At 40.3% G+C, this 26006-nt stretch overlaps 1 protein-coding gene across 1 annotated transcript in view; it reads left to right on the top strand.

Moving 5' to 3' along the window:
* SLC49A4 (solute carrier family 49 member 4) overlaps positions 1-25769 on the top strand; it is a 70778-nt gene extending 45009 nt beyond the window's left edge. The window contains exons 7-9 of the mRNA XM_005519971.3: positions 4075-4202; positions 14457-14639; positions 17816-25769. Of these exons, the coding sequence (XP_005520028.2) occupies positions 4075-4202; positions 14457-14639; positions 17816-17931 (427 nt within the window). The 3' untranslated portion in view covers positions 17932-25769. The remainder of the gene's footprint in view (positions 1-4074; positions 4203-14456; positions 14640-17815) is intronic.
* Positions 25770-26006: the final 237 nt, after the last annotated feature.

The raw sequence follows: 26006 nt of genomic DNA, 5'->3' as shown, positions 1-26006 counted from the left end.
AGCACATGTGCAGATACCTGCAATTGTTGGTTGCATCATGGTGTTGTGGATGGAGTGAGGGATCTTTTAGGACTTTTTTTTCCTTTTGAAACTCTTTTTTTCACTTGCTGTGCTTCATCAGAGTACACAATGCATAAAGAAATGTGAGGTTTCACATCCTGACATTTTGCAGGCTGCCTAGCAACTGCAACAGGGAGAGGAAAAAACTCCTGACCTAGGGAAAAGAAACAAGTGCTTCTCTCCCATCCACTCGAGATGCAGGCCAAAGGACTTAATCTAGCCAAATGAAGTTCATGCCCTGATTTCCTCTAAAAAGAGTTGCTTTTGATTAGCCAAGCTCAGATACAATGTTTTCTCTGTAAGAGAATAGATGCTTGAAAGCAACTGCTGTAAATGACACAGATGCCATGGGCTGCATGTTGAAGCAGGTAGAGTACCAGTTTAATCTTTTTCATCATGAATTAATCTCTGGTATATTTGCAACTATTTCAATAGTAGAGCTTAGAAGCTCAATTAACTTTATTAGGAGAGAATCTGCAGACTCTATGCCAACATGCAAATCTCAGTCTTTATGGTAGATTAATTTATTTAATATACTGCCTGGGTTAAGTTTCAGGAAACACTGACAATCCCTTTAACTACTTCAAAATTGATTTCAAACCTTGTTGAATACCTATATTTTGTAGCAGTTAGTAAATTTAAGAAATACCAACAATCTGTCTCCAAATATGTCTTTCTAACTTGGGCGATGCACAGTTCGGACGGGAGGGTTTGCATACAGAAAGGGAGGGAGGAGGTGATTTGTCACTTCTGATGGATGACTCTCCCTCCTAGGCCTATTCAGCATTTATCTGTGTAGGGTTGAATCAATGACGAGTCTGACTGTAATCTGCTGAAAGTTGTAATTAGGAAAATTAAGTAATGATTCTTGTCAAAGCTGACAAGTTGATATATTTCAGTGTCAGAACTGTGATTTGCCAAGAAAGCAGCTCTCTCTCTTAGCCATCTCTCAAGATGCTGTTAGTTTTGGGGTGGGCTTTTTTCCTTTTTGTTTTCTTCTGCTAATTTGCCAAAGCAAAATTGGTGCATCTTAGGAATTTGCTTCTTCCATTTTTGTCAATGCAGCTTGTATAATTTACAATTTTTGAACACCTGAGCCTTGCCCTGGAGGATGAGATCCTGTACATCACAGTAGGTGTTAAATCATCTGTATTTATAGTAATGCCCAGTTTTGAAATTTGTTTATCTATCTCATTTTCAAAATGATGCACGTTTTCCTCAGTACTACACATAAATCCTTCTACTCTCCACCCACTGCTGTCCTGATAGCCATGAACGTAAATGTTTAGCTAATGTGTTTGATGCATTTTTATAATTGAAAAGCCTGGCCTATTTTGGGCAGCTGGTAGGTGCTGTACCCTTTGATGGCAGCTTTCAAATGCTACTAGTTTGAAGAAAAGCAGTGTCAAAGAGCCACATTCATATAACTGCATGGAAACATAAATCTATTTCCTTTTCTCAGATTTTTTAAAATTTTTTTCCCCACATTTGCCAAGGATCATAGATATTTTTGAGGTTTTGTCCTCTGCGGCTCAGTTTCAGTTACTGCTTCTAACCTGCAGTGTAGTCAAAATGCTGAAACTTTATGGCATGGTGATAATTTCCTTAGCAACAAACAGTATTGCCAGCAGTGCAGGTTTGTGATTTTAACCGTAGGATACAGCCTAGGGCTGGATCTGCTGGGGAGCTGGAGACTGTTACCAGCTGTAGACTCAGAGGTCTGGCAAAGTATACACCTTCTCTCCTGTTGTGCCTGCTTTTTTAGCAGCTGCAGACAGTTCCTTACATGCTAGATGATGAAGGATTTATACAGAACAAAGGTGTGAAATCAAGTACAGGGTCTGAGGATAAAAGTAGTTTCTCATATTTTTTTGACCGAAGCAAGTGTTATGAAGAGTAGACTAGATGTACAGTCCTCCTTATTCTCCCATAACCAGAAAAGAAACAGAAGTCCTTCAATAACCAAGTTCAGGCTAGATTATTATTTTTTTCTATTATTTCTATTGCTGTCTGAATCCAGTAGCTGAATAAACCTTTACTTTGGGGTACATTTGACCTTTTTGGAGTTCTATGATATCTGAGAACCCTTTGGAGCACACTGCTACCCAAACTGGGATCTTTGTGTCAGGAAGAGTTACAGCTGCTTGGTAAAGGCAGGTATTTTCTCCACTTAGCTGTCATGAATGGCTTAGATGCATATCAACCTCCCAGGCCCACATATCTTTGGTGGGGGGATAGAGACCAAGGATCCCCTGGAGATCACCCCCAGACCTGTTGTCTATGAATGTCCCTCCCAGGAAGCTGATGTTTCTCATAGTGTTTCATTAGACAAGATCTGCGTCACTGCCCTTGCCTGTAAGGACAGTGATGTCTGCCAGCAGGCAAAGTGGGAATCTCTGTCGAATAAGCTGGAAGTTTACACTTTGAGATGCTTCTGCAAAGCTTTTAAAATTGCTGATTTTGACCTTAGTGATCCCAAGGAATAATTAAAGAAACTGGCAAACCAGTGAGGCCATCCTGACTCCTTGATTGGATTGTTAGGAAAAAATCCACCAGTACCAGCTGACCTCTGGCTATTGGAGATGAATGCATAAGCCACTTGAACACTGCAGTCATAAACTTCTCAGATTATATGCAGGATTGATCTCCCACTACTGCTTATTGAATTACTCACTGCTAAATTCATTGTGGAATTCAGGCATGGGGAGAATCAAAATACAAGGAAAGAAGTTGGTTTGGGGGAATGGAGAGTGTTGACTGCATTACTTCTACATCTCTGATGGTATATTTGGAAATTCTCAAAACGTTGGTAGCATTTCTTTGTAATGTAAATGTAGCATTGCATTTATCAAGTAAGCTATAGGTTTCTGCCTATAGAGTGATCTTTGTCAGGGCAGAGAAGGCATTTAGCTGATGGACAGACAAATTTCATCATGGACCAAGCTAGGTGGATTATGCTGCCATTAGCCTAATCAAAGTAGGAGCCTGTGGGGGCAGAAGATACGCTTTAAAAATATAGACCTAATGTGTCCATCCCAAAATCACATCTAAGCAGGAGATTATAGAAAATTACTTATGAATAAATGACATTGCCTTTTCTAATCTTTCCCAGTAGTTAAGTTGACATCCCCTTTGAAAAGAGCAGTTGCACTGATAATTATGCCACACAAGCACTGCTCAGAAGCATTCTGTCTCCTTGAAAGAAAAAGGAAAAAAAAAAGATGAAAAAACCAATTGTACCATCAGGTGGTATAAAGATCATAATTCCCTCTGTGTAACAGCCAGACTGCCTGAGGACTTGTGGGGCTGTCCTCCCCCAGTCTGTCAGCAGGATCTGTGTAGAAGAGGAATAGCACCAAGCTTGTGGCTTCTGGAACTTTTCAACCCAAAACAGCCACTGGCAGAGTGACCCCCTGTGTAAAGAGTTCCTTCCTTGCCTGAGCTACCACGAGCTTCATCACCAATTCATCCAAGGGTTCAGAAGCTGTTCCTTGTCATCTTCAACTAGGGATCCTTTGGAATTTTTTGGAGTTTTTCCATTTCCCACAGGAATGAATCTTGACACTTAACTATGTCTTGAATGAAACGTGGCAGCCTCCTCATATGCTAATGGTGCTCTGTGTCTGCCAAGGGAGACTGGCAAATGCTGACAAAACAGCGATGGAAGTAGTGGTGAGATCTTGTGTCCAACAAATGTAGAAGAAAAAAAAAAAACACTTTCCTCCAGTGTTTTCATTTGATGCCTTGAGAATTGCTTGAGAATTGTTCTGGTTTGGTTGTTACTTCATGACAGCTAAAAAATCCATAGTTCTTCAGCTTGACAGCTAGAAATATCACCATTCTATAAAAATACCTTTTTTCTATTTTTGAAAAGGAGAATTTAAAAAACAAATAAATTGTTTTTATAGTCTCCAGAATGTTCAGTGAGAATATACTGAATTAACTGTCAAGCATCACATTTAGATAATATGAAAATCATCATTTGTACTGCTCTGATGTGTGCTTTTATTTCAGATTTGCAGATTTTATCAGGGGCATGCTGAAGTTCATACTGCTGCTGCTTTTATCTGGAGCAACATTGGCATCAACCTGGTTCACTCTCACCTGTCTAACTACTGTCACTCATCTGCCTTTAACCACAGGTATCAACAATAATTTTAATTCCTATTCTTTATGATACTGCAGGCAAATATTTGCTGTCTTCACTATCTTATAACCTGGTTTGTTATCTTTAGTAATACAGTAGCTTTACTAAGACAAAAAGTTTAGAAAGTGTGTTGAACCTGAAATACCTTAACCGGCTTTGAATAACTTCATAAAAAGATAAAAATGGTTAAAAACCCAATAGCAAGAACCGCAAATACACATTTAAATTTGATTTGGAGGCTAAGTGTTTTTCTGTTTTGAGTTCTTTGGAATAACTGAAGTGAGAAATAAATCAAGAAAAAACAGATGAATGAGAGTAGTGTTGCATATAAGGAACAGTGAGATGTTTGGGAATTTAGGGGTTTGAAGCTTGCATTAGTTATTAGAAACACGTGGTGCATTTCAAACCAAGGTGACCCGTAGTGTTTTCAGCCATCTAAATCTGTCCCTGCACAGTGCTGTCCTCTTTTTTTGCACCAGCATGCAGGTTCAGGGAACTCTTCCAGCCCAAAATTAACTCAGCCTGCACCTCAAAAAGACAGGAAAAAAAGCGGTTGGCAGGCGTGGGGGAAAAGCTCAGAGGTTTGGTTGGGCTGCAAGTGAGCTGCACCATTAGTTGAAAGCTAGAACTGCTTAGTTCTTAAAAATCTGTCCTTCACCTTATTATCTGCACCAAGGGACTAATCCACCTGTGATTCCAAGACCTTCAGCAGAGTAGCAAGTTACAGTAAAACCTAAGCCATCAAGATTCAAAAATACATTTATTTAGTAAAGCATTCTATAAATTGATTTTAAATAAAGTGCCATCTTTGTTACAAGCAATTTATGCATTCTAGGAGAAATGAAAACTTTTTTTTGCCCATTTTTAATAAATGAGTTTTCTGGGGAGAGTAGTATATAGAATAGTGTTTTACTCAAATTAAGTTTGAGTTTCAGTAAGTGTCCTTGGTGCACTGCAAATGTCACAACTATAAACTGAAGTGGGTACAGCAAATTGAAATACATGATCAATTCAGGAACAACACCATCTGAATGGGTAGGTCAAATTTGTGCTTTATCTAGAAATTTCAATGCTTTCAAAATTCTGCTTAAATAAAACATAATTTAATCAATAAACAAATCAAATTTCATGATGGCTGTTGTCATACTAAATGACTACACTTTTCCATCAAATCTAAAATAAAAGCAATAAAGGCTTTCTTCTTGTGCTTGCCTGCTTCATCACTACAAGCCTGCAGTAATGTAAATTTTTACAGTAACTCTATCCTCTGAATTGATGCAACAAGCCAAACACATAAATGACCCTTCAAGTCTATGCATAAGAATGAAGCAGAGACGTTTCAAGAGGGGAAAGTCATTATGTACGTACTTGCCAGTGTTCCAAAACAAAACTGATGGAGCTCTCTCTGATTTTATTTTATTGGGTTTTTTGTAAAGAATTCAGCATGCAACACAGGTTCTATAAGAATTCTTATCTGTTTATAGCGTGTAGGTGCATTGTGCTGCTTTTTTTGGAAAGGTCATCCACTGTCAGGACATAAAAGTAGGTAGGGTATTTGAGGTTTGATATATAGCATCCTAAACTACCATCCCTTGATTCAGCTAAGGGATTGGGTTGTACTTTATATGCAATTACCATTTCTCTTTAAATTGATGATTCCTTAGATTAAGTTGTAATGATATATCAGAGTTTTCTGTCAGTGCTTTTCTTACATATGTCACTGTAAAAATTGAACCCTTTTCTTTAAAAAACAAGCTTGTGTTGAATAGAAATACCAGGAATGTGGTGCATTCCTCAAAAAAAAAAAAAAGGCAATCTGGAGCATCAGAGTCTAATGTGCAGTAGAAAATAAGATCTCTTTTTTCTTCTGTTTAAATTTCATAGATAGGCAGTGGGGGAAGGTTCGTATCAGGCTTTTCTCATTAAAGTTCTTACAAAATAGATGTAATGTGCCTGTTCAATTTAGTTCCTTGTACACAGAAAAGCAGTAGTATATCTTTATGAAATATGCTGTTATGGATGAAAACACACAAGCTATTTAAGCTAATTTATAGAACTTCATGCTAAATTATTCCTCAATGTAATGATGCAACATGATGATGACCTCTGCATTCACAGTAATTGGGAGAAATGGTACATTTGAATTGATTTAGATGAACTTTTTTTTTTCTTCTCCTCTTAATTAAAAGTTTGAGATGTAGAGTGTATCGGAGTACAAATCTAGGAGGTCCAGTGCAGGCTGTGGGCTGGCAGCTTTTGGAAGTGATTAGTGGCAGCTGGTAAAGGTGGAAGTCACTCTGCATATCAGTGGACAAGTCTTGACAGTGGACTGCCAGGTAGTTATTCTCTGTGTGTTTTTTGTAGAGCTGGAAGATGTGCAAAACAAAAGTAGACATCATCTTTTTAAAACATTTTTTGTTTGTTTCTTTTTTTTTTCCCCCTAGTGTTCTCTTTTTTCCCTCTCTTTTCTTCTTTTTCTCTTTTTTTCAGAAAAGGTCCATAAAATACTTTGTATTCCAGAGCCACTTTGCAGGCAGCACTGGACACCTGCTGCAAAGCAGGGATTGGTGTGTTATTGAAGGCAGGTTTTGATGTTGCCAGAAGGTTCATAGGCTCCTCCAGTTCCTCCTATCCTGTGGCGAAGAGCACAAGCGTTGGGCTTGGCAGTGCTACAGAGCCAGTGAAGTATCTCAGTCCGCACTTTCAGCCTTATTCAAATGCTGAGGCAGAGCAAGCAGGGTTCAAAACTGACATGGAAGCTTGTGGGGGTGTACATTTGATCTTCCAGAGAGGTTTTCCCTTCCAACCGTGTAGCTCCTATTTTGGCAGGGACTTCCCCCTCCTCTCTTAGCCTGCCTCCAGTGTTGTTCTCTTGAGTAAGTCAGGCTTTGCCCTACAAAGCCACAAGTGTTGCCATCTTCAGCAATACCTGGGAACTGCTGAAATACCCACATGATCTGAAGGATTGCTGGTACAGTTAAAAGGCAGCTTTTCCACAGGACAGGAGGGGATTTGGGGAAGAGACAAGAACCTTATGGGAGCCTTTGTACTGGCCCAGGTGTTAAGGCAGGGTTCCCCACAGAGATGACATGATGTTAGGCAACATCATCAGCTGCTGTATCTCACCTGACAGCTGCTTGATTCATGAATAAAGTTTGATTCTCTAGGCAGACCCTGACAGTGGTTTCCCCAGGTCCAAAAAGCCTTTTCCTTTAGCATGTGGATATTGGGTGACATAAGCTCATCTCTCTCTTCCAAAAATCCTCTGCCTGTCTCCCACCTGGGCTCAGAGCAAGCAGTAGGTGGGTATGTTTTTGTGGAAGCATAAAAAAGATGAGAGAGTTTGGCCAATTATCTACCCTAAAAGAAAAGGAAAAAAAAATCTCAAAATAATTGTTTTTAAAATACCAGACCCATCTTTTAATTTGTGTTCTTTGTAGCAGTTTTAGTAATGTCCAGTTTAAATATTGGGGGAGGGGAAGGTATTTGAAAAAATGGTCACAAAAAAATGTATTTTCTTCACCTTGTTTGTATAATATTCTCCTAATTTCTTTTAAATAGGCACAACGTCATTTAAAGATATTCCCTACAAAATGTAATTACTTAGAATGGAGACCTTTAATGCAGATATTAAAAATCAGTAACTGCATTTTTTGTTTTAAATTATACTGTTTAGTATTGTTTATGTTGAGCAATGCCTGCATTGCTTTATATTTGCATAATATGCTCCTTTTTTCCTCCTCCCATGGAGAAAGACAAGTTTTGAGTAATTCGCCGACTTCTTAATGTAACTCCAAAAGACTTTAAAATGTATTCAGAATTGTATATATGAACTATAACAGCCAGTGTGGGGAAAAAAAGAATGCAAGGCAATAATGATACAGTGCCAGCTACTGTATCATCTGTCTAAAACACGTCTCATCAGCTAATCACAGCTCTCCAAAAACCTTGATTCTGAAATTGGTTTATATTTTAAGCAAGCCTGAATTTTATTTTAAGAAATTTTAATTTTAATATATATTATTTGCATCTCAGTTTCAAAGACAATTTTATGTACACATGGAGTATTAAAATAGTTTTCTCCATTGAATTCCCAGTGCAGCTGCTGATCTGTTTCTCTTTGCCAAGTCCATTGTTAGTTTGCTTTGTACTGAACTTCATTATGTGAATTTATGTACAATGGGATACTTCGACCCAAAGGCATTGTATTGCCAGTTTCAGTATCTTGCCACTTTGTATTGCTGGTAGGATCTCTGGATACAAATACTAGCATTTTCCAAAAATTGATATGCAACACTAGTTGCTCACAGCTCAGATTGAATGTTTTCAGTGTAGCATATCAAGAATATTCTAATATTTATGAGTACATTCAGCAGAAGTTGGCTTTACAAAATCTTTTTGAGTGCTACATGGCGGACACTGAATACGGTGGCAACTCCATAAGTTGATGGCTATATTTTTAAGCAGCCCACATTCTTATTTTCAGGTTCAACAGACTGAACATTGTAAACACATCTGTCTCTCTGTCCCCATCTACAAAGCACAGAAAAAGAGGGGTATTAATAATACAATACTGATTGGTTTATTATTTCAGTTTAATTTCTTTACTATAAACAAGATGTGCTGGGGAAGTGTGAGGCAGGGGGACCCAGAGGATAAAACAGTGGCCTGAAAACGTTAACCTGCTTAGAGCTGTGGGCAAATCGTTACCCTGACTCCTACTGTGCTTTACCTACTTAAAAGATGGGAAAAATGAGCTTTGTTTTGCTGACAGCTTCCTTAACTTCACAGATAGAAGTGTGCTTAAAGAAGAACTAATTTAGGGGGTTATTTTATTTTAAAAAACAGTGTTCAACAGTATACAGTGCTGGAAATTTGGGAAGAGCATTTCAGGGATGAGTATCTATCAATATGGGCACTTTAAATATCTATCAATAGCACATCTCAAATATTGTGTAATTTCCAGCCCTCTCCTCTTTCATTTCTTGAGGCTTACTCGGTAATTTTTTCATTTCTTAGTTCTCCAAACTGAATGCTCTGCTTTCAAAGCAAATTCCACTTGCTTTTCTCATGAGAAGAATGTAGAACAAATGAAATTTGATCAGATTTTTGGTTATTTTTAAAACTATATCATGAGATAGCAATTTGATCAGTGCGTGCTGGAATGGAAATCCAGGCAATGAAACATATTGATGTTATAAATGTGCACTACAGGGACATCTTTCTTCTATTGTGTTTTTTCATTCCCGTAAGTGAATTACAGTAAAATTTACTGTCTTACCTTAAGGGAGTCACATTTCTCATGGAAAATTTAAAGGTTACTTCTTCCAAGTCTTTTCTTACCATGGCCAGTAGGAAGAGTTAGATTATAGGGAGGTTTCATTCTACTTTAATGGACTTTAGATTTTGGCAACAACTAACTTGAATTGTTCAAATTGGTCATGGGGATACTGAAGCACTGAAGTGAACAAAGCCTGCATCCACATGAGGCATTATCCTTTCACTTTGATGTTTGGAATACAGTTATAATGGGCAATAACAAAGTGCCCTAGATCTCCATAGGTTTTGCTTTAAATTGTGTGTTGCTCCCAAGAGAATATATTCCATTGTATTTACTCTCTTGTTTATATAAAATTCGTGTGAGTTTTGGCTGAGTGTGTCTCAGAAGAGAACTGTTAACAAAATGTACAGAGTTCAAGAGATTCTGGCAGAGGACTTTGGAAGGAGATACTGTACCACTTGCTTGCACTTGATACAGCATTTCCGGTGTAAATTTATTATTACTATTTATTAAACTATTTTTTTTTTTTAAGAAATGGTAGTATTTCATATTCTTTGTTAAAAGTCAGTCAAGATACATGTGTCAATGGTTGATAAGAACTAGTCACATCAGTTGAGGTCCTTCCATCAGTTTCCTTTGGGTTTGGATCAGGCTCTGTAGTGACACATTTAATGATGGTATAATTTAAGAGTAAATTGCAAAACATGTTGCAGAATGTCCTGGAAAATTCTGGGAAATTGTATGTCAGAGATAGTTGAATCTCCTGCTGCACTGCAAGCTCATCTGAGGACACCAAGTGAAGGCTGCCATTTAAATCACTTCCCTATCTGAATTTCTAACTTCATCCCCCAACCCCTTTTATTTTTTCTAGAAAGTTTTTGTTTTTTTAGAAAGTTTTTGCCACAGCTTGTGGCTTGGAAAAGAGAAAGTCTTTTTCTGGGATATGGGAAGGTTTTTTCCATCCAGTAGCTGAAGACCTGTAGGAGATAAGCCAGTGAGGAACCTTCCTTCTTGCCACTTTTTCTCCTCTTTCTGCTAAGCCACTGTATCACCATCAGTCCTAAGTCATCTAACTGGTAACATCTCTAGTGCTATTATCAAGGCATATTTTATTGCTTGCTTCCTTCCTGGCCAGCAGAATGAGTGCTGAGGGAATAGCAAGGGTTACCTCATGCCTCAGGCGTGAACATGAGATGATGAAACGTGGCTTGAGCCTCCTGCTGCAGCAGCTCCTGGCCAGCTCTCTGAAACAGCTGTGCTTTGGAGGTTTTTTGCCTTTGCTGATCTTTTTGCAGTGGTCAGCCCGAGAAATAGCTGCTTAATGCACACAAACATCTTTTAAACTATTTCAATTAATGTAATGTTTTAAGAAACCTAGCCCAGTTCCATTGTTGATGTCCATAGCTGCCATTGTCTTGGATACACAACTTTGCACATAACTTCATGGGCAATTAATTAATTCCTTTTCCTAAGAAAAAGTTGCTTTATTTTTTTTGTAGTAGTAGCATGACACACTTCTCCAGTGTATGCCTATCCAAGTTAGTTGTTATTCTTTAGGACACAATGTTAGCTTCTTGGTGAATCATCTTTTTTTTTTTTTTTTTTTTGTCTGTGCTTTCAGATCATTATATTCATTTCCAATGACTGTCATTAAGATTGTCTTAATTGAAAGAACATTTGCTGTAACTTCAGCAGCTGTTCTTCTGCAGTATAAAATCATGGTAATTGTTTGTGTTTGTTCAGCACAAGGTCTCTGTGATGGAAAGCAAATGGTCCCTGGTAATAGGTGGTATCTCCCTGCTGTCCTGTCGCCCACGAGCTGGAATATGAGATACACTATTTAGTGTGTGAAATAAAAGCCAAAACCCACTTCTGAACTCTGATTTTACTTGTTTCTGTGACTTATTTTTCTAGAACTGCTTCTCTTATCTTTGAGTTCCTGTCTAGTTGACCAGTTGGATTTGTGACTCAGTTGCCAAGTTACTGGAATAAGCTAATTTGTATAGTGCTCAGGAAAACTTGGAGTGATTTACAGATGCATGAAATAAAAATCCCATCACTACAGTATGTGCCATTTAAAGAAGGCTTTCAGACATGCACATCACCCTCATTTTCAGAGCTTCTTTTTGTGGTTTCCCAATTAAAAGCTATCATTTCCATTAGATGTTAGAACTCAAATTGGCATCTACTGGATGCTATATTCTATCTGTCCTTTTGCTGTGACATTTCTGCTTATTAATTCCAAAGATATGTGTACCTGTACCTCTACACAGACCTTGTTTTATCAGTGCTACCTGTGATCTCAGCTGAGGTGCTGTCACGGGTATTCAGCTGGCAGTTCTTGGTGTGCACACACAAGGCAGGCAATACTTTGGGGCAGCCAAAAGGTGATGCTAAAGCTGCTTTTCTCCTCACAGTGTGCCAGTGTGAGGTGTGTGCCAGTGGGTGTGTTTGTGTGAGTGACAAGGAAAGGTGAGGGTGTTGTTTCCCAGGTACAGAGTTACTGCCCTTGCTCACTTGTGGTCTGGTCATCTTAATACCTTTTAGTGAGTGGTGAGCAATGATGGCATTCAACTGGCATATTTTAATCTAGCAAATCTTCTGCTCATTCATTTTATGGAAACCTTGGCACCTACTGTATTAAACAAAATCTGAAGTCGTTAAATGGCTGCTAATTTTTGCCTCCATCTCAGTGACTCCAAGTTTCTGGAAATTTATTCTAGACATTGTCTCTGTTCAGAGGCATGATTTCCCTTTCCTGGCTGTTGCTCCTTATGGAAGATGTTTCAGCACTCTTGCAGAGGTCTTGCTTCTGATGCTGTGTTCACTGCTTCACTTTCAGTGTCGTGGCTTTCAGCAGCTTCTCAACTATTTCCACTGTTTGAGATTCTGATACAGAATTACAGCTAGGTCCCACCTTCTCTTCTTTGAGGGAGATTCTGAAAATGTTCTCTAGAAGTTACAAGTCTATCTATAGACATCTTCAACTGAGTGTAATAAGGGGCAAATGTTCATTTGTCTTAAGAGATTGTTCTATTTCATTTATGTGTTGGTCTCTCAAGCCAATGCAAAAATGTCAAAGCGCTGGGTGTGATTGGATATTCTGGCTACACCTGCCAGCAGTTAGAGAGAGTTAGAGCAATATGCAGCAGTGTTTGAGGTAAATGGGAGTTCAAAGAGTGGCTCATGAAACTTTAAATACTGGTGAGGACTTGCAGCAAAAATCTATGGATCTTTCAACTAGGGAATCAGGTTTTCAGTGTTAGCTAGAGGGGAGCATTAGGAAGAGCATCCTAATACTGTGTGGGGTTTTTTCTTTCCTCTCTGACAACTCCTGGACATATCTTGCATCAATTTCTTTGATTTATTCTGCAGTTTATGACAGGAGAATTCAAGGGTGGGAAAAGCTACCATGGTTTTTTTTTGAGAGGGTTGGTTTTCTTTGTTTTTGTGTGCATTTGTTTGTTTTTCTTAACAGTTCAGAGTACAGTGGTATATTCAAAAAAGCAGGGCCAGTTCTCCCTCCTTTTTCCTGTCCAGATAAATCCTCTGTTGAGAAAGAAATGTCCTTGTGCTTTGGATGTAAACCACATGAAATAGAGGATGTGATAGGTAGCCCCATCTGCTTCTTAATGCCTTTATTTCTTTTCCATGAGTTTTTTGTATTTTAAAAAGCTGATATTTAATTTTTTTTTAAGCTGAACTTTTTCTGCTTCCTAAGTTTCTCAGCTGAAGTCTTGAGCAGTGCTTAACAAAAGATGAAGGAGAGCTGTTTCCGTTCTCCCCTTTCTAAGAAAAAAGAGTCTAAATTAAACTGAAATATGTACAAATATATATATTTATATGAAAAAAAAATCTAAGGATTTTGTACCATATAGTCTTCTCACTGCAGCAAAAAGACATTATAAATAATTTACCTGTGACTTCATAAGACTTTTGTATCTGACTTTTTTTCTATAGGTTTTCTCAGTCTTTTGGAAGGAACCTCAGAAATTATTTCAGGGTTTTCTTGTTATTTAAATCCTTCCGATAATTTCTTTCTTCTTTTTATTTGGTCAGTAACCTTGGGTTATTGAGGTTGTAAGTCAGGAAATCTTCTCTAAGACAGCACTAAGAAAAAAACAAATTTATAAATAGATACTAAATTTTTGTGAACTTTTGTGTTGTTTCTTCTTTTCCATAAATAGCTATAATACATTTATTAAATGATAATATAGGCATATTAAGCTTTTGTATTAGATACTGTGAAGTATTTGGCAGAAATTTTAGAACAAAATAGCTGAGGCTGCTGAAGAAATGTCACATTCTTCTGTTGGTTTGTCCAAGAAAAACAATTTGCTGTAGAGCAGCAAATAATCTGCATTATCAAATCTGTCCCATTCCTGTCAGGAGCTGGGTGCCCTTCATTTCCTTTTGAAGCCAGAAGGGATTCAACATGTTGCAGCTCAGGCTGTGCTGAATACTAATGTCTTGATAGCTGGTAGATCATGAGTATTTATTTGTAAAATAGAAGCAAAATTAGTTTTGACCTTTAGAGCTAAGTCAAAAGGTTAATCCATGTCTATTTCCAATTTGGTGCATTAATTGCTCCCTGTCCTAATTGCATGTAGGACAATATTTTCTGTTTTTTTCAGAGGTAAATCAAACTAGTAGGTGATACTTTGCATTCATAATTTTGTTGTTTGTTTTACTTACTAGTGGAGTCTAAATCACTGAATGTATCTTCATGGATTCTGTTTAAATAAATAGATAAATAAGTCAATCAGTACTTCTGACTTTTTTTTCCCCACAAATCAATGCATTCATTCTTCCTAAAGCTGGTGGGATGTGATGTTCTTTTTGATACACAGGGGATAAAAATAAGGTTATGCATTTTTTGGTTATTCAGATATTAGTATTCTTGGCAGCTCTGAATAGGGGGAAAAAAAACCATCGTGTAATTAATAACAGTTTTTGTTTCTGTTACAGCTACACTGTACACATCCTGCATTTTGCTGGGTATATTCCTCAACAGCAGCGTACCAATATTCTTTGAGCTCTTTGTGGAGACAGTCTACCCTGTTCCAGAAGGAATAAGCTGTGGAGTTGTCACCTTTTTGAGTAATGTGTTCATGGGAGTGCTTTTGTTTTTCCTCACATTTTACCATACAGGTAAGAAATACAAGCCACTTGAAAAATTTAATTCTCCTTAAGGAGATACCTTTGTCAGTAAAAGGAAGGCTTTACACATACAATTTCTGTTAATAACCAAATGTTTGAATCCAAGCAAGGGCAGCAAGGAAGGAGAATTTTAATTATTCTTTTCTATATGCATGCTTATAAAAATGACTTAGATGCAAGACAATTCTACCTGAATTTGCTGTAGCCAGAAACCACCAAAGTACATGCTGTCATCATAGTTTATAAAAGCCTGGGTAACGTGACCATTAATAATGTTTGTACCTGTGGGTGTTCAGAACCACAGTAAAGCTCACCCAGCCTCATGCTGCTGGTTACAACTGTATTGCCCAGGAGGGGCAGAGCAGAAATGCCCCAGTTCAAGTCAGCTCCATTCAGTGGATCAGAGGTCCCCCTGCAGGGCAGAGAATTCTCACCACTGCTCAAAGACAGTGAAAACTGCTCAAAAACAGGCATTCCTTTGGGTAATCCCATGGCCTAATCCAGCTCAACAGGATTTCCCTTCATTTTTTTGTCAATTGCTCCAGACTTTCTTGTCTCACAAGTATTATTTGCTTCCTCCTAACTCATAATCATAAGTTACAAGTTGCTGTTTAGTACACTATAATACATATTATTACTCTAAGCTGTAAAATAAGAACCCAGCTTGCTTTCGAAGGGAAGTGGTCTTTATTAATGGCTTTTCAAAGACACAGATTTTTTCTTTGTATTTTGTCATTATGGTAAACATTGGCTTCACAGTGTAATATTTGTAAACCATTAGAAAATGTGAGCTTTTATGTATTGCTACTTCTTAAGATGTATTTTATAACTAAGAGGAGTGTGACAAATTTCAGATTGAATTCTGCTAGCAATTATCAAGGTTTCAACCTGGGGCAATTTTTCAGCCTGGTTTGTCTTTCTGCCAGGAAATTGCAAGCAGGATGACAACCTTGTTCCAAATTGTGGTCTGTGAACACAGAGAGAAATTACTTAATTTTTTAAATACTGATGTTGAACTGTATCATTGTAAAATCTGAATGCCATCTAGGCTAGCCTTGGGTGGTGTGAGAGCTAGTCTTTACATTTTAAATAATGCTTTTGATATTAATTGGTGTGAACTCTGTTCACACATACTACTTTTTCTGACATCTGTACCTGAGCCGGAAAGATGACACAGAATATTCTGAGAATTTTTTCAGTGTTTGGCATTACATAATGAATGAGCATGGAGATATGGCGTCTCACTTCTGATGAAAGAATTACAATAAAGTGAACTCATCCCCCCATAAATAGGGTATTTGGGACCATTTTTTGTCTCTCATATTTCTTTCCCTACGAGATATCAGTAAATGCAGGTTAGGATAAATCTGAAATTGGTATACCCATGCACTTAAAATACTTTCCTTATTTCTTCAAAAGGAAAGAAAACAAAGTATTTTTTGCTTAGGAAAATGCATTCTTTGATAGAAAGTATGAGAGAGTTTGTGGTCACTGGGGGGGGATCAGTGCCGGGGGTGCTATTGGCTCCTCTGATTAAAAAAATCCGTTAGAAGGTAGATAATGATCTTAATAATTTGCTTTCATTTGATTCAAATACATCCTCTAATGGCATTTAAGGAGCTTACAGATAAATCAGAACTCAGTCAAATTCATCTTGTTCCCTTGGTCTTTCCTTTTAGGCCAAATAATCTTTCAGTAGTTTTTATTCCAATTTCTCTTTTTCTCCTTGTACTGATATTGCAAATGCTGAGAAGGACCCAAACCCTGGAAATTTTCCAGTGCACTGAAGATTTTGGTTCAGCTAGCAGAGTGGGGATGTAAACCTTCCTAAATCTCAGCCTCACTGCTAGTGCTGTGTCCCAAAGCTACAGCCTCTGCATGAGGTTTCCCTTGCCTTTTCTGCAGGGACTTCCAGGGGAAAAACAAAAGGAAACTGACCTTTGGCTTCACACAGTTGATGCGTCCCCTGCATCGCCAGTGCTGTCACAAATTCTGAATCAAAAAAGACAAGAAGGATTCTCAAGTTAAATTTCATCTTTTAGGATATTTGAGTTAAAGTCTGTTTAATCCAATTAAGGAGGAATGTTATAAGGAAAATAATAGCAAAGCATTTGCCTGTTGACTTCTGGCATCACGTAAGAGTCTTCTCCAAGCCTAGGAAAATTTTACTACGGTTTTAATAATATTACTGCCTAAACAACTCCATAAGGGTTTTTGGTGTTCAAAGTTACTGGTTTTGGAAGGTTGATTTTTCAGGCTTTCTGACAGTTGTCCTTCGCATTGTTTAAAATAAATCATATTTTTTCTTTCAGCAATATAAATTACAGATTTAAGAAAGTTGCAGTTATGAAGCCTTGATTTTGATTAACTCGGACCTGGAGGGAGAGTTTAGATTCCGCAAAATTAAATAAATAATAATAAGAGAAATAATAATATTAATAATACTAGTAATAATGGAAAATGAAAAAAAAAATGAGTAAAACACTATCCAGAGAAAAAAATTTACTTTTTCTCTAGTAAACTGACACATTTTTAAAAAAAATGTATTGTACTTGTTTGAAAAAAAAACATGCATCAAACTGCTAATTATTAGTCAAATATCAGATGACAGGATTTCTTGAATGTGGAACACAGGCTTTTAAGAGCAGCACATTGTGTCAAACAGCTGAAAAGAGGCTTCTGAGGACCTGTTTTTGCAATGACTTTTAAATTGAATTGATTGTATTATGCACAAGTTTCTTCTGAGGAATTGGTTTTCTCCTCCTTATGCAGTGAGGCAGGATTCAAAATCAAACCCAGTTTCTTCCTATGCTTTTAATTTTAGTTCTCAATCCATAGAAATCAAGGGACTAATGAGCAGAGTCTTTGGAAGTGGTTTATTCTCCATTAGCAATGATGGATTTTATTTTTTTTCCCAGTTCTCTCCATTGGCAGGTTGAATAAGGAGGATTCACGTTAGCTGGAGGCATTGGTTATAAATACATATAACTTGAGGTGTCCATGGGAGAAGGCTCACAGGCCATGTTTACCTTCCATCGATCAGGAGCTGTCAGGATTTTGTCAGAACACAGCAATTTCCTTCAAACCTGCCATCAGTCCAACTTTTGGTAGCTTTAAACACAGAGCACATTTGATAACTGAGGCTGGGTCTCTGTTCTGCTTTACAGAGTTTTCCTGGTTCAACTGGTGCCTGCCAGGGTCGTGTCTGCTCAGCCTGCTCCTCATCCTGTGCTTCCGCGAGTCCTACGACAGACTCTATCTCGACGTCGTCGTCTCCGTGTGATCACACCAGACTGGTGAGGGCTTGGAAGAGACTGGAAGTTGGCTTTGCAGTCTGCACATCTGCCTGGATTTGCACAGCTGAACAGCAGAAAAACAAAGAAATTTCAAGACTTAATCATGGCTTTATTTAGAGAGGGTGAGGGACGGGTTGTTCTTACGTTCAAGACCATCTTGATTTGCCATAAATGTGGAGCTGGAGTGGTGATGGTGACACCAAAATGCACAAAGAGAATCTCTCTGCTGTCCAGGTCCCTGTGCCAGAGCTGGGGCTCTCTGTTGAGGAGACTGTTGATGTAGCAGTGAGGTGTATGTTGTGTATGTGTGTGTGTGTCTGTGTGCACCTGTGTGCTGACTCACAGTTCTACACACCTGGGTACCAGTAATCTTCAGAGTCTTCTATCAGAATAAAAATAGGGAATAATCTTAACAAAAGGAAAAAAATAAGAAAAATCTTTTCTTCAAGAGCTCTTTAAAATCACTAGTCATTTATATATTGAATGTCCGTTAAACAGTTAAGCTAAAATGATTTGGTGCTTGTACACTACATTTACATTCTAATAAAGTGGGTTCTGATATAAGACACTGGTACACAGGGGTTTTAGCCATACTAAATAGCCCAAATAATCCTTGCAGTGTTATTAGAGGTGTTTGTTACCACCCTGGAGCACAAGTAAACAATAGCTTTAGCTGCCACTGAATCCCAACCTCCACCCACAGTCATCTCTGAAATGCCACCATAGTTCCATATCTCCTGAATATGGAGCATCTGAGGTGTACTGGAGTGTCACTCTAGGTAAAAGTTGCTGTTCTAAAGGCCACCACTATGTCACCTTTCCATCCTTCATCTCCAGTACTGCCTTTTTTACTGTTTGTGCCACTGAATTCTGTGGTTGTGGATGTCTGAGTCCTGCTAGTTCTCTCCTGATACTCTAAGGTGTGTGTGGTTTTTAGGATTAGTTTATGACTGAGGGTGCCTAAACAATATTTCTTGTAACCTGTCTTGAAAAATCACTGTTTCCTAACAAAACACCTTCCTAGTTGAGGAGGTGCATTGATGGCGAAATGACAATGAGTTTGACAATGAGGAGTAACTCATGAGTTCTGGCATAATATGGGAAATTAATGCCAGCTCTTTTTATCAGTACTAATCTGTGGTCATTCTGGCCCTTACTTGAACATAAATATTAAAGACACTTTGAAAAGTTTTTTAACCCAATTTTTAAACCTGCTAATGATTTCTTAATTATATTCTTAGATTTCAGTTCAGCATAATTTAAAATATTTCTGTATGTGTGTGTGTGTTCTGTGCTTTGTGTTAGGGGGGTGTGTTTGTGTGTATGGGGGTGTGCATATTTATATCAATGTATACACAAATAAAACTTATATATATAAGAGATACATATATATATAAGTTGTGCAAGGGTATGTGTTTCCCTAGGTTTACCCCAGGTGATGCTGTCTGGGGAAGGTGATGTGCCCTTGTTTGTAACTAAGTCACTGCCGTGAGTGGGAACGCGTCATGCGCGGTCTGCGACAGGGATTCTTTTCAGGGGCTGAATGATTTTCTGTCGTGGCAGTTCTGTGGCAGGGGGTGGGTGCATGTGTTGGAGGAGGCTTTGCATCTCTGGAAGTTGAATCAAGCACCCTCTGCTCCTGTGTGGGGCTCTTTGCCCCTGCGGTGACACCAACATGATAAACTCACTCAAATAAACCCAGAACTACCTTTCAGACATGGATCTGTTCCTTCTGCCTGCTCTCCTTTTGCAGAGAGAATACACCTCTAAGACTTAACTCAGGAGTGTATCTGTGCAGTAAAATAAAACAAGCTGTTCCTTGCTTTTATGTTTTCAGAGCAATTGATGTACTTACTGTAGTAACTGAAAATGGATTTAGTTCATTGCCTATATGGGCTCTAAATGATCTTTCCTGTCTTGAAGCAGGTTCTTTGTGGTAGTGGAGCTAACCTGCACAGGGAAAACTAAATCAGTCCAACCAGATCCACTGGCATGATCCCTTACTTTCAGATGAGTGGTATTAACTGTAAAGCATCTTTTTACTATGTTTTAGTGCCTGGATTAGTTTCAGTATCCAATAGCTGCTGCTCCCTATTGTCTTCTGAAACCAAGGATCGCTTGCCAAGAGTCTGGGGTTGCACTGTCATGGCGGAACTTTCAGCTCAGATAGCTTTTCAGAGCTCTGTTTCTGCAATTTACTGTAGCTATATAAAGATTAAATTTGTTCAGCTCAGGCACTGTCCTGAGTGACAGAGATCTCAAATCCTTCCACTGTCCTGACTATGTTAAGATGGAGAAGCATTTTACACAGTATTCTTACTATAAGCCATTCTTCCTCTGTTCCAGAAGGCATCAAACAATTCAAAATATTTGTCAGTGCTTCCAGATGCAGGCTCTCCATAGAGAGGAGAAAAGAGTGAATCTCTTGTTTTAAACCCTGTTGATTGTTTTTCTGAGTCAGTGTGAATGGCTCACTGTGACTCTGATGCTTTGGTAGCTGTTTCTCTGTGTGGTGGGTTGACTGTGGGTGGACACCATGTGCTCACCACAGCTGCTCTGTCATTGCCCTCCTCAGCTGGGCAGAGGAGAGGAAATAAAATGGAAAGCTCATAAGTTGAGGTAAGAACAGGGAGAGATCACTCACCAGTTACCATCATGGGCAAGACAGACTCAACTTGGGGAAACTAGTTTAATTTACTAGCAATCATGTCACAGTAGGGTAATGAGAAATAAAACCTAATCTTGAAGACACCTTCCCCCAATCTCTCCCTTCTTTCCAGGCTTAACTTTACTTGTGGTTTTCTCTCCCTCCTCCTCCCAGCAGCACAGGGGGACTGTGGTCAGACCATGTCTCATCCCCTGAGGACACCTCACATTCTTCCCCTGCTCCAGCATGGAGTGCTTCCCAGGGGAGACAATCCTCCACGATTGTCGCTCTACTAGGAATGGCGAGATGAACGACACAGACTCTCTAAGGAGTCGATCAGGAGAATTTCCTTTTGGTTTATTGCTTTAGATCTTTTTTATAGACCAATACGTGAAAAGTACAGAAAAGAAACTCTTATTGGTTAGTAAACTAACACATCACCATCATTGGTCAGTGGCTCACCACCCCTCGACCTTCTCTTGCCAGAAAACAAGGAACAGACAAACAGCACCTGCAAGGCTGCTTTCTGTCTCTGAGGATTGTTTTAAATCCTCCCCGTGATTTCTCAGGCAAGACTGAGAAAACTCTGCGGCCTGCTATTCCACAGGCACTATGCTGCCTGCTTCAGAGTTAGCATCCATGCATGATTTCACCAGTGCAGGCACAGAGCTTCGGGAACAATCCTGCCAGCAAACCTGCTCCAGCCTGGGCTTCTCTCTCCAGCATGCTGCAGGTCATGCCAGGAGTCTTCTCCATCAGGTTTCCCACAGGTCCACAGCCTCCTTTGGGCATCCAGCTGCACGGCATGGGGTTCTCCACAGGCTGCAGGTGGATCTCTGCTTCCCATGGGCTGCCTCACCATGGTCTGCATCACAGGCTGCAGGGGAATCTCTGGATTCAGCTCCTGCCTCTCCCCCTGCACTGACCTGGGTACCTGTAGAGCTACTCCTCCCTCTGGCTGCAATGGCTGCTGTGCCATAGCTTCCCTTCTTACTCTGTTATCCCAGAGGTGTTTTCACCATGGCTGATGGGTTCAGCCTTGGCCTCTGCTCCATTTGGAACCTGGCTGGTGTTGGCTCTGTCACTCACGGGGAAGCTCCCAGCTGCTTCTCATGGCCCCTCCCTGCAGCCCCTCGCTGCTGGAGCCTTGCCATGCAGAGCCCAGGCCCTGTGTCTGCCTGGCACTGCAGCCTGGGCTGAGTTACAGCCATCGGTGCCTCTGCTCCACGGCAGGGACTTTCTCCAGGGCTGGGCAGCTCAGCCAGACCCCGCAGGAAACCTGCGCCGGAGTCAGGGCTCAACCCGAGCTCCCAGCAGCTCTGATGGAAATCTGCCCAAGTGAAAGTCAAAGGATTGCTCCCAAATTACTTCAAGTTGTGAAGGACACGGCTGCATTCCTCACACAGAGTTCAGGCTTAGGATTTTTAATAGATTAACAAGTCTGGCTCAGGATGGATGTGAGGATTTTGAATGTGCTTGCTGAGATCTCTGGAAAACATTTTATTTCCTTCTGTGGAGGAGCAGTCCATTTCATTTAAGTAACACAACCCATAGAAACATTTTTTGGATAAACTTTATCACTTGGTTCACCCTTGTTTGGATTTAGCAAGAGTCCAAGCTGCCAGGCTGCCTGCACTTTGTTGGAAGTTTGAGTTTGAAGTGCAGGGAAAGCCCTTAGCAATACACATGCAATTAGCAGCAGTGCAGAATAGGCTCAATACAGTTAATGTTTTTCTTAATAATGAAAGTTTGAAGTCTCTCTAACTTGAACCAGTCACAGCATTGGCTGCTGTATGGCCTGTGACTTGCCAGCAGAGGAAGGTGCCCTGAGAAGCCCCGGAATTTCCTTCTCTTGGTGATCTGTAGCTTCACAGCCCTGAAGAATGTCTTCCCCAGCAGTGCCGAGCCCCTTAACACACAGGTAGTTGTGTTGTGGTTTGTACAGGAAATGCTGGGAAGGATGTTCCGTAGTGACTGTTCTCTCCTAATGGTTCATTTTAAACATGGGCTGCTCCTCAGGTTTGTTTGGCTCAGTGACACCTTCGGTTCAGCTTCCAGTACTGCTGGCTCTCCTCCTGAGCTGTGAAGCTGTGCAAGCTCCCATGCTGCTCATGGGGAGGCTCAGGATTACAAAATGCTGGCTCCACTTACAGCACTGGTTCCTGTCTTTGGTCACTGCTGTTACCCATTAACTTCCTCTGGAGTCCTTTGCCTTCCCTTGGGGCTGCCTGCTCCCCTGAGCTGGAGGTGTGGAGAAGAGCTTCCTTCCTTCCAGAGCAATTTTACAGGGAAGGGTTGGCTGCCTGTGTACTTAATGTACATAAGAATAGGGTTTTTTAGAAAATCATGCCAGTTGGAAGAAAGTGCAGACCCCAAAGATTCTGCACATATTGTGAACAGATAATCTGTTACAAGCAGACTGTAATTTACCTGAAACCTATGATTTTAGCTCCCACTCCTGGAGAGGCCAAGCAGATGGGCACCGTGTGTGTCAGGTATTCAGGCTCACAGCATCAGTTATTCCCAACCATCTGACAGAGCTGAAAGGAGTGGGAGTGGAACAACTTGAATCTTGGAGTGGGTTGGAAAACCCCAAACTCTGTCAGTGTTTGTAGTGGTAACTGGGGGAGAGCAACAGATTGCATTGAGTAACAAGAAGTGCCCAGTTCCAGGGGGCATTTCAGCCCAAAATTTCAGTATTTCAAAATATTGCATTGGACTGATCAAGTCCATATAAAGTTTGAAATTTTGTGGTGATAGAAATGTTATTGCTGGGTTCTTGTTCTACAGTAAACTGAGCAAGTGACTGTGTGGCCTTGCACTGCAACATAAAGAAGCTGCATTGATTGATGTGCATATATTGGCTGTAACAAGAAAAGGAAATGTGATTTAATTGTCAGGAGTGACTGAAATATGAATGGGAATTACACAGTTTGCACTGTGGATATAACTGCTCTGTACTGGTGTGACAGCAGGGCTCTAATTGTTCATTTTTGCTGTTGGGTCACTTGCAAATTAGTAAGTATCTCCGACAAAGGCATTTTTATGTTTCATTGGTTTTGAGGAGGTTCCTTTTATACTAAGTATGGACCATTGTAATAACTTGGCAAGACAACTGCTACAGCGGTGTGGAAACCTACCCCAGTTCTGGGTATTGATTTGGTATTTGATGTTGGGGCTGCTGTTCTCAGGGTTGTTAAAGCACCACATGGGAAGAGCAGGGATGTGGAGTGTGCCAGGACGTTGCTGTGTGTGTGAATGCACACGTGAGGGCAGATGCCAACCTTGCCAAAACATACGAGAACTTGTCACCTTCCGTGGGTCCCAGCATTCCAGCTGTGGGGGGAGAAGAGGGAAATGCTGCCTTGTGGCTCCTGCCTCCTTTCCAACAAAGAGACAGCCAGGCAGCCTCCAGACTTGCTGCTTCATGTGAGGGGATCATAACCATCAACGCAGACTCCACTCACTTCCCTGCAGCCGTGACTGCTGCGAGGTGGGTTGTGGGTGGCACAGCAATATCTGCCTTGCTTCCTCCAGGACTGTCACTTCAGCTGGCAGAGAATTGCCTCAGAGCAGGCACAGCCCCAGTGAAGTCAGGAGATGTCAATCTGCTTACAATTTTTGCAGTTTGTGTTTCAAGACAGATGAAGCTAATAAATAGAGGAAGAAATGTAATTCTGTCCAAAGTTTTGACAAGCAAAAGCAAATATTTGCACAGATGTGCTGGCTCCTGCCAATTACTTGGGATTGCAATGTTTTTGGATCAATTCATGCCCCCCACAGCCCCAGCACTGGTTCTTCACTGCTCAGCCCCAGCAGCACCGTGGGAAGCTTCAAGCCCTGGTGGAAGGCAGGGACTGCAGCACAGAGGGAGAAGGGAAGCGCTGAGCCAGCATGCCCAGGAGGGGGGATGTTGGGCACCTGGGTTAATTGCACAGGAGGGGTGTCTCCTTTAGCCCAGTTGCTTCAGAACCTCATTTTTTTCTTCCTCAAGGATGAGTTTTCAACCTTCATTTTCTGTTTGTGGCGGGATTTGTGCCACAGGGACAGGGACAGTGACGGTGGTGGCACTCGATGTAGAGGCGCTGGTTTTCCAGGGTGCAGCAGGGAAGGCAGGTGGGACTTGCTCTCTGCAATAAAAGCTTTTCTCTGCACGGTCTCCCTTCCCACTGGCTTCCTCCATGTGATTTATGTGCTTATTGCATCTGGACAGACTCACTGCACTCCTTTGTATTGCTACATGAAGACAATACCACCAGCAAAACCTTTCTTCTTTATGGGAAGATCTTCCCTTCAGGCTGATGCCACTTCTCCAACCTTAGTCCACGTGTTTATCAAAGCCACAACAACCCCAAGCCCATGTTTTCCTTCACAGAGAGGATGTGCAGGTTTGTGTGGGACAAGTCAGGGGGCTTGAGGCTTGGGGTACGCACCCATGCCGGGGGAGGGGGATGCTCCATGTCCCTCCCCAGCAGGAACACCCTGAATGTGCAATATAAACTCGAGTTGTGTTCCCTGCCCCCTCCCTGCCCACAGCTTTTTGGTGTGCCCTGACCTTTCTGCTGTCACCTGGGCTGAGCCAGCCCAGCAGAGCTGCAGGGTGTCCCCACAGGCAGCCTGCCATCAGCTCCTGCTCCCATGGGACAACGATGCATTTTTCAGACATACTTCTTTTCTCTGCCTGTGATATTTGCTAGATTAAAATCTCTTTTTCCCCTACCACATTTAATGTCTTCCACTGTGCATTTTAGAAAGAAGTACTTCATAAGGTCATGAAAACAGCTTTTAATTATGGGACACACCTAACAGTTGGGGTTTTTTGAACTGCATGAACATATGGAGAAGGAAGAGGGTTTTACATGTTGGACAGCATCTTTGTAAACTATCCTCGACTTGTAAGACTGTTCAGTTTTACTGGCGTTTGTATGCGTTTTACTTTTCTAATTTTTTAAGTGATTTGATAGAATTTTATTTTAGGGCAAATTCTACATTTTGTATGCGATATTCCAATGTGGTGTATTTTTATTTTTGAGAAAATAATGTTGAAACCACTATATACTTGTCAATGTAACATATCCACTGTGTAATTTCTATTTAAAACTGGACTCTGACCATGAAGTGCGTGTTATTTTACGTACTGGTTGTTGCACATTAAAGAGGTTACTCAGTTTGCTGCCATCACTCTTTGTCACTTCCAAGAAAGTACAAGGGAGTAGTTTATTTCTGCCATAATGCTGCCAAAACCCACTGCAGATACTGCTGTGAAATGGGGGTTGTTTAGTCTAAATGAATGTAGCCTCATCCAATCTCCCAACTCAGCCAGTGAAAGATTTCCATGGCTTTTAGTGAGGTTTTGGGGTGAGGGTCTGGCATTGCTTGTGCACCCCTTTGTCTCCTCCAGCAGGGAGGGGATGA

This window comes from Pseudopodoces humilis, chromosome 8, assembly GCF_049639895.1.
Source record: "Pseudopodoces humilis isolate 2021_Gansu_Grassland_sample_001 chromosome 8, ASM4963989v1, whole genome shotgun sequence".
In the NCBI taxonomy this organism is placed as follows: Eukaryota; Metazoa; Chordata; class Aves; order Passeriformes; family Paridae; genus Pseudopodoces; species Pseudopodoces humilis.
The sequence above is the reverse complement of the archived record's forward strand: the minus strand, read 5'-3'. Positions and strand labels throughout refer to the sequence as shown.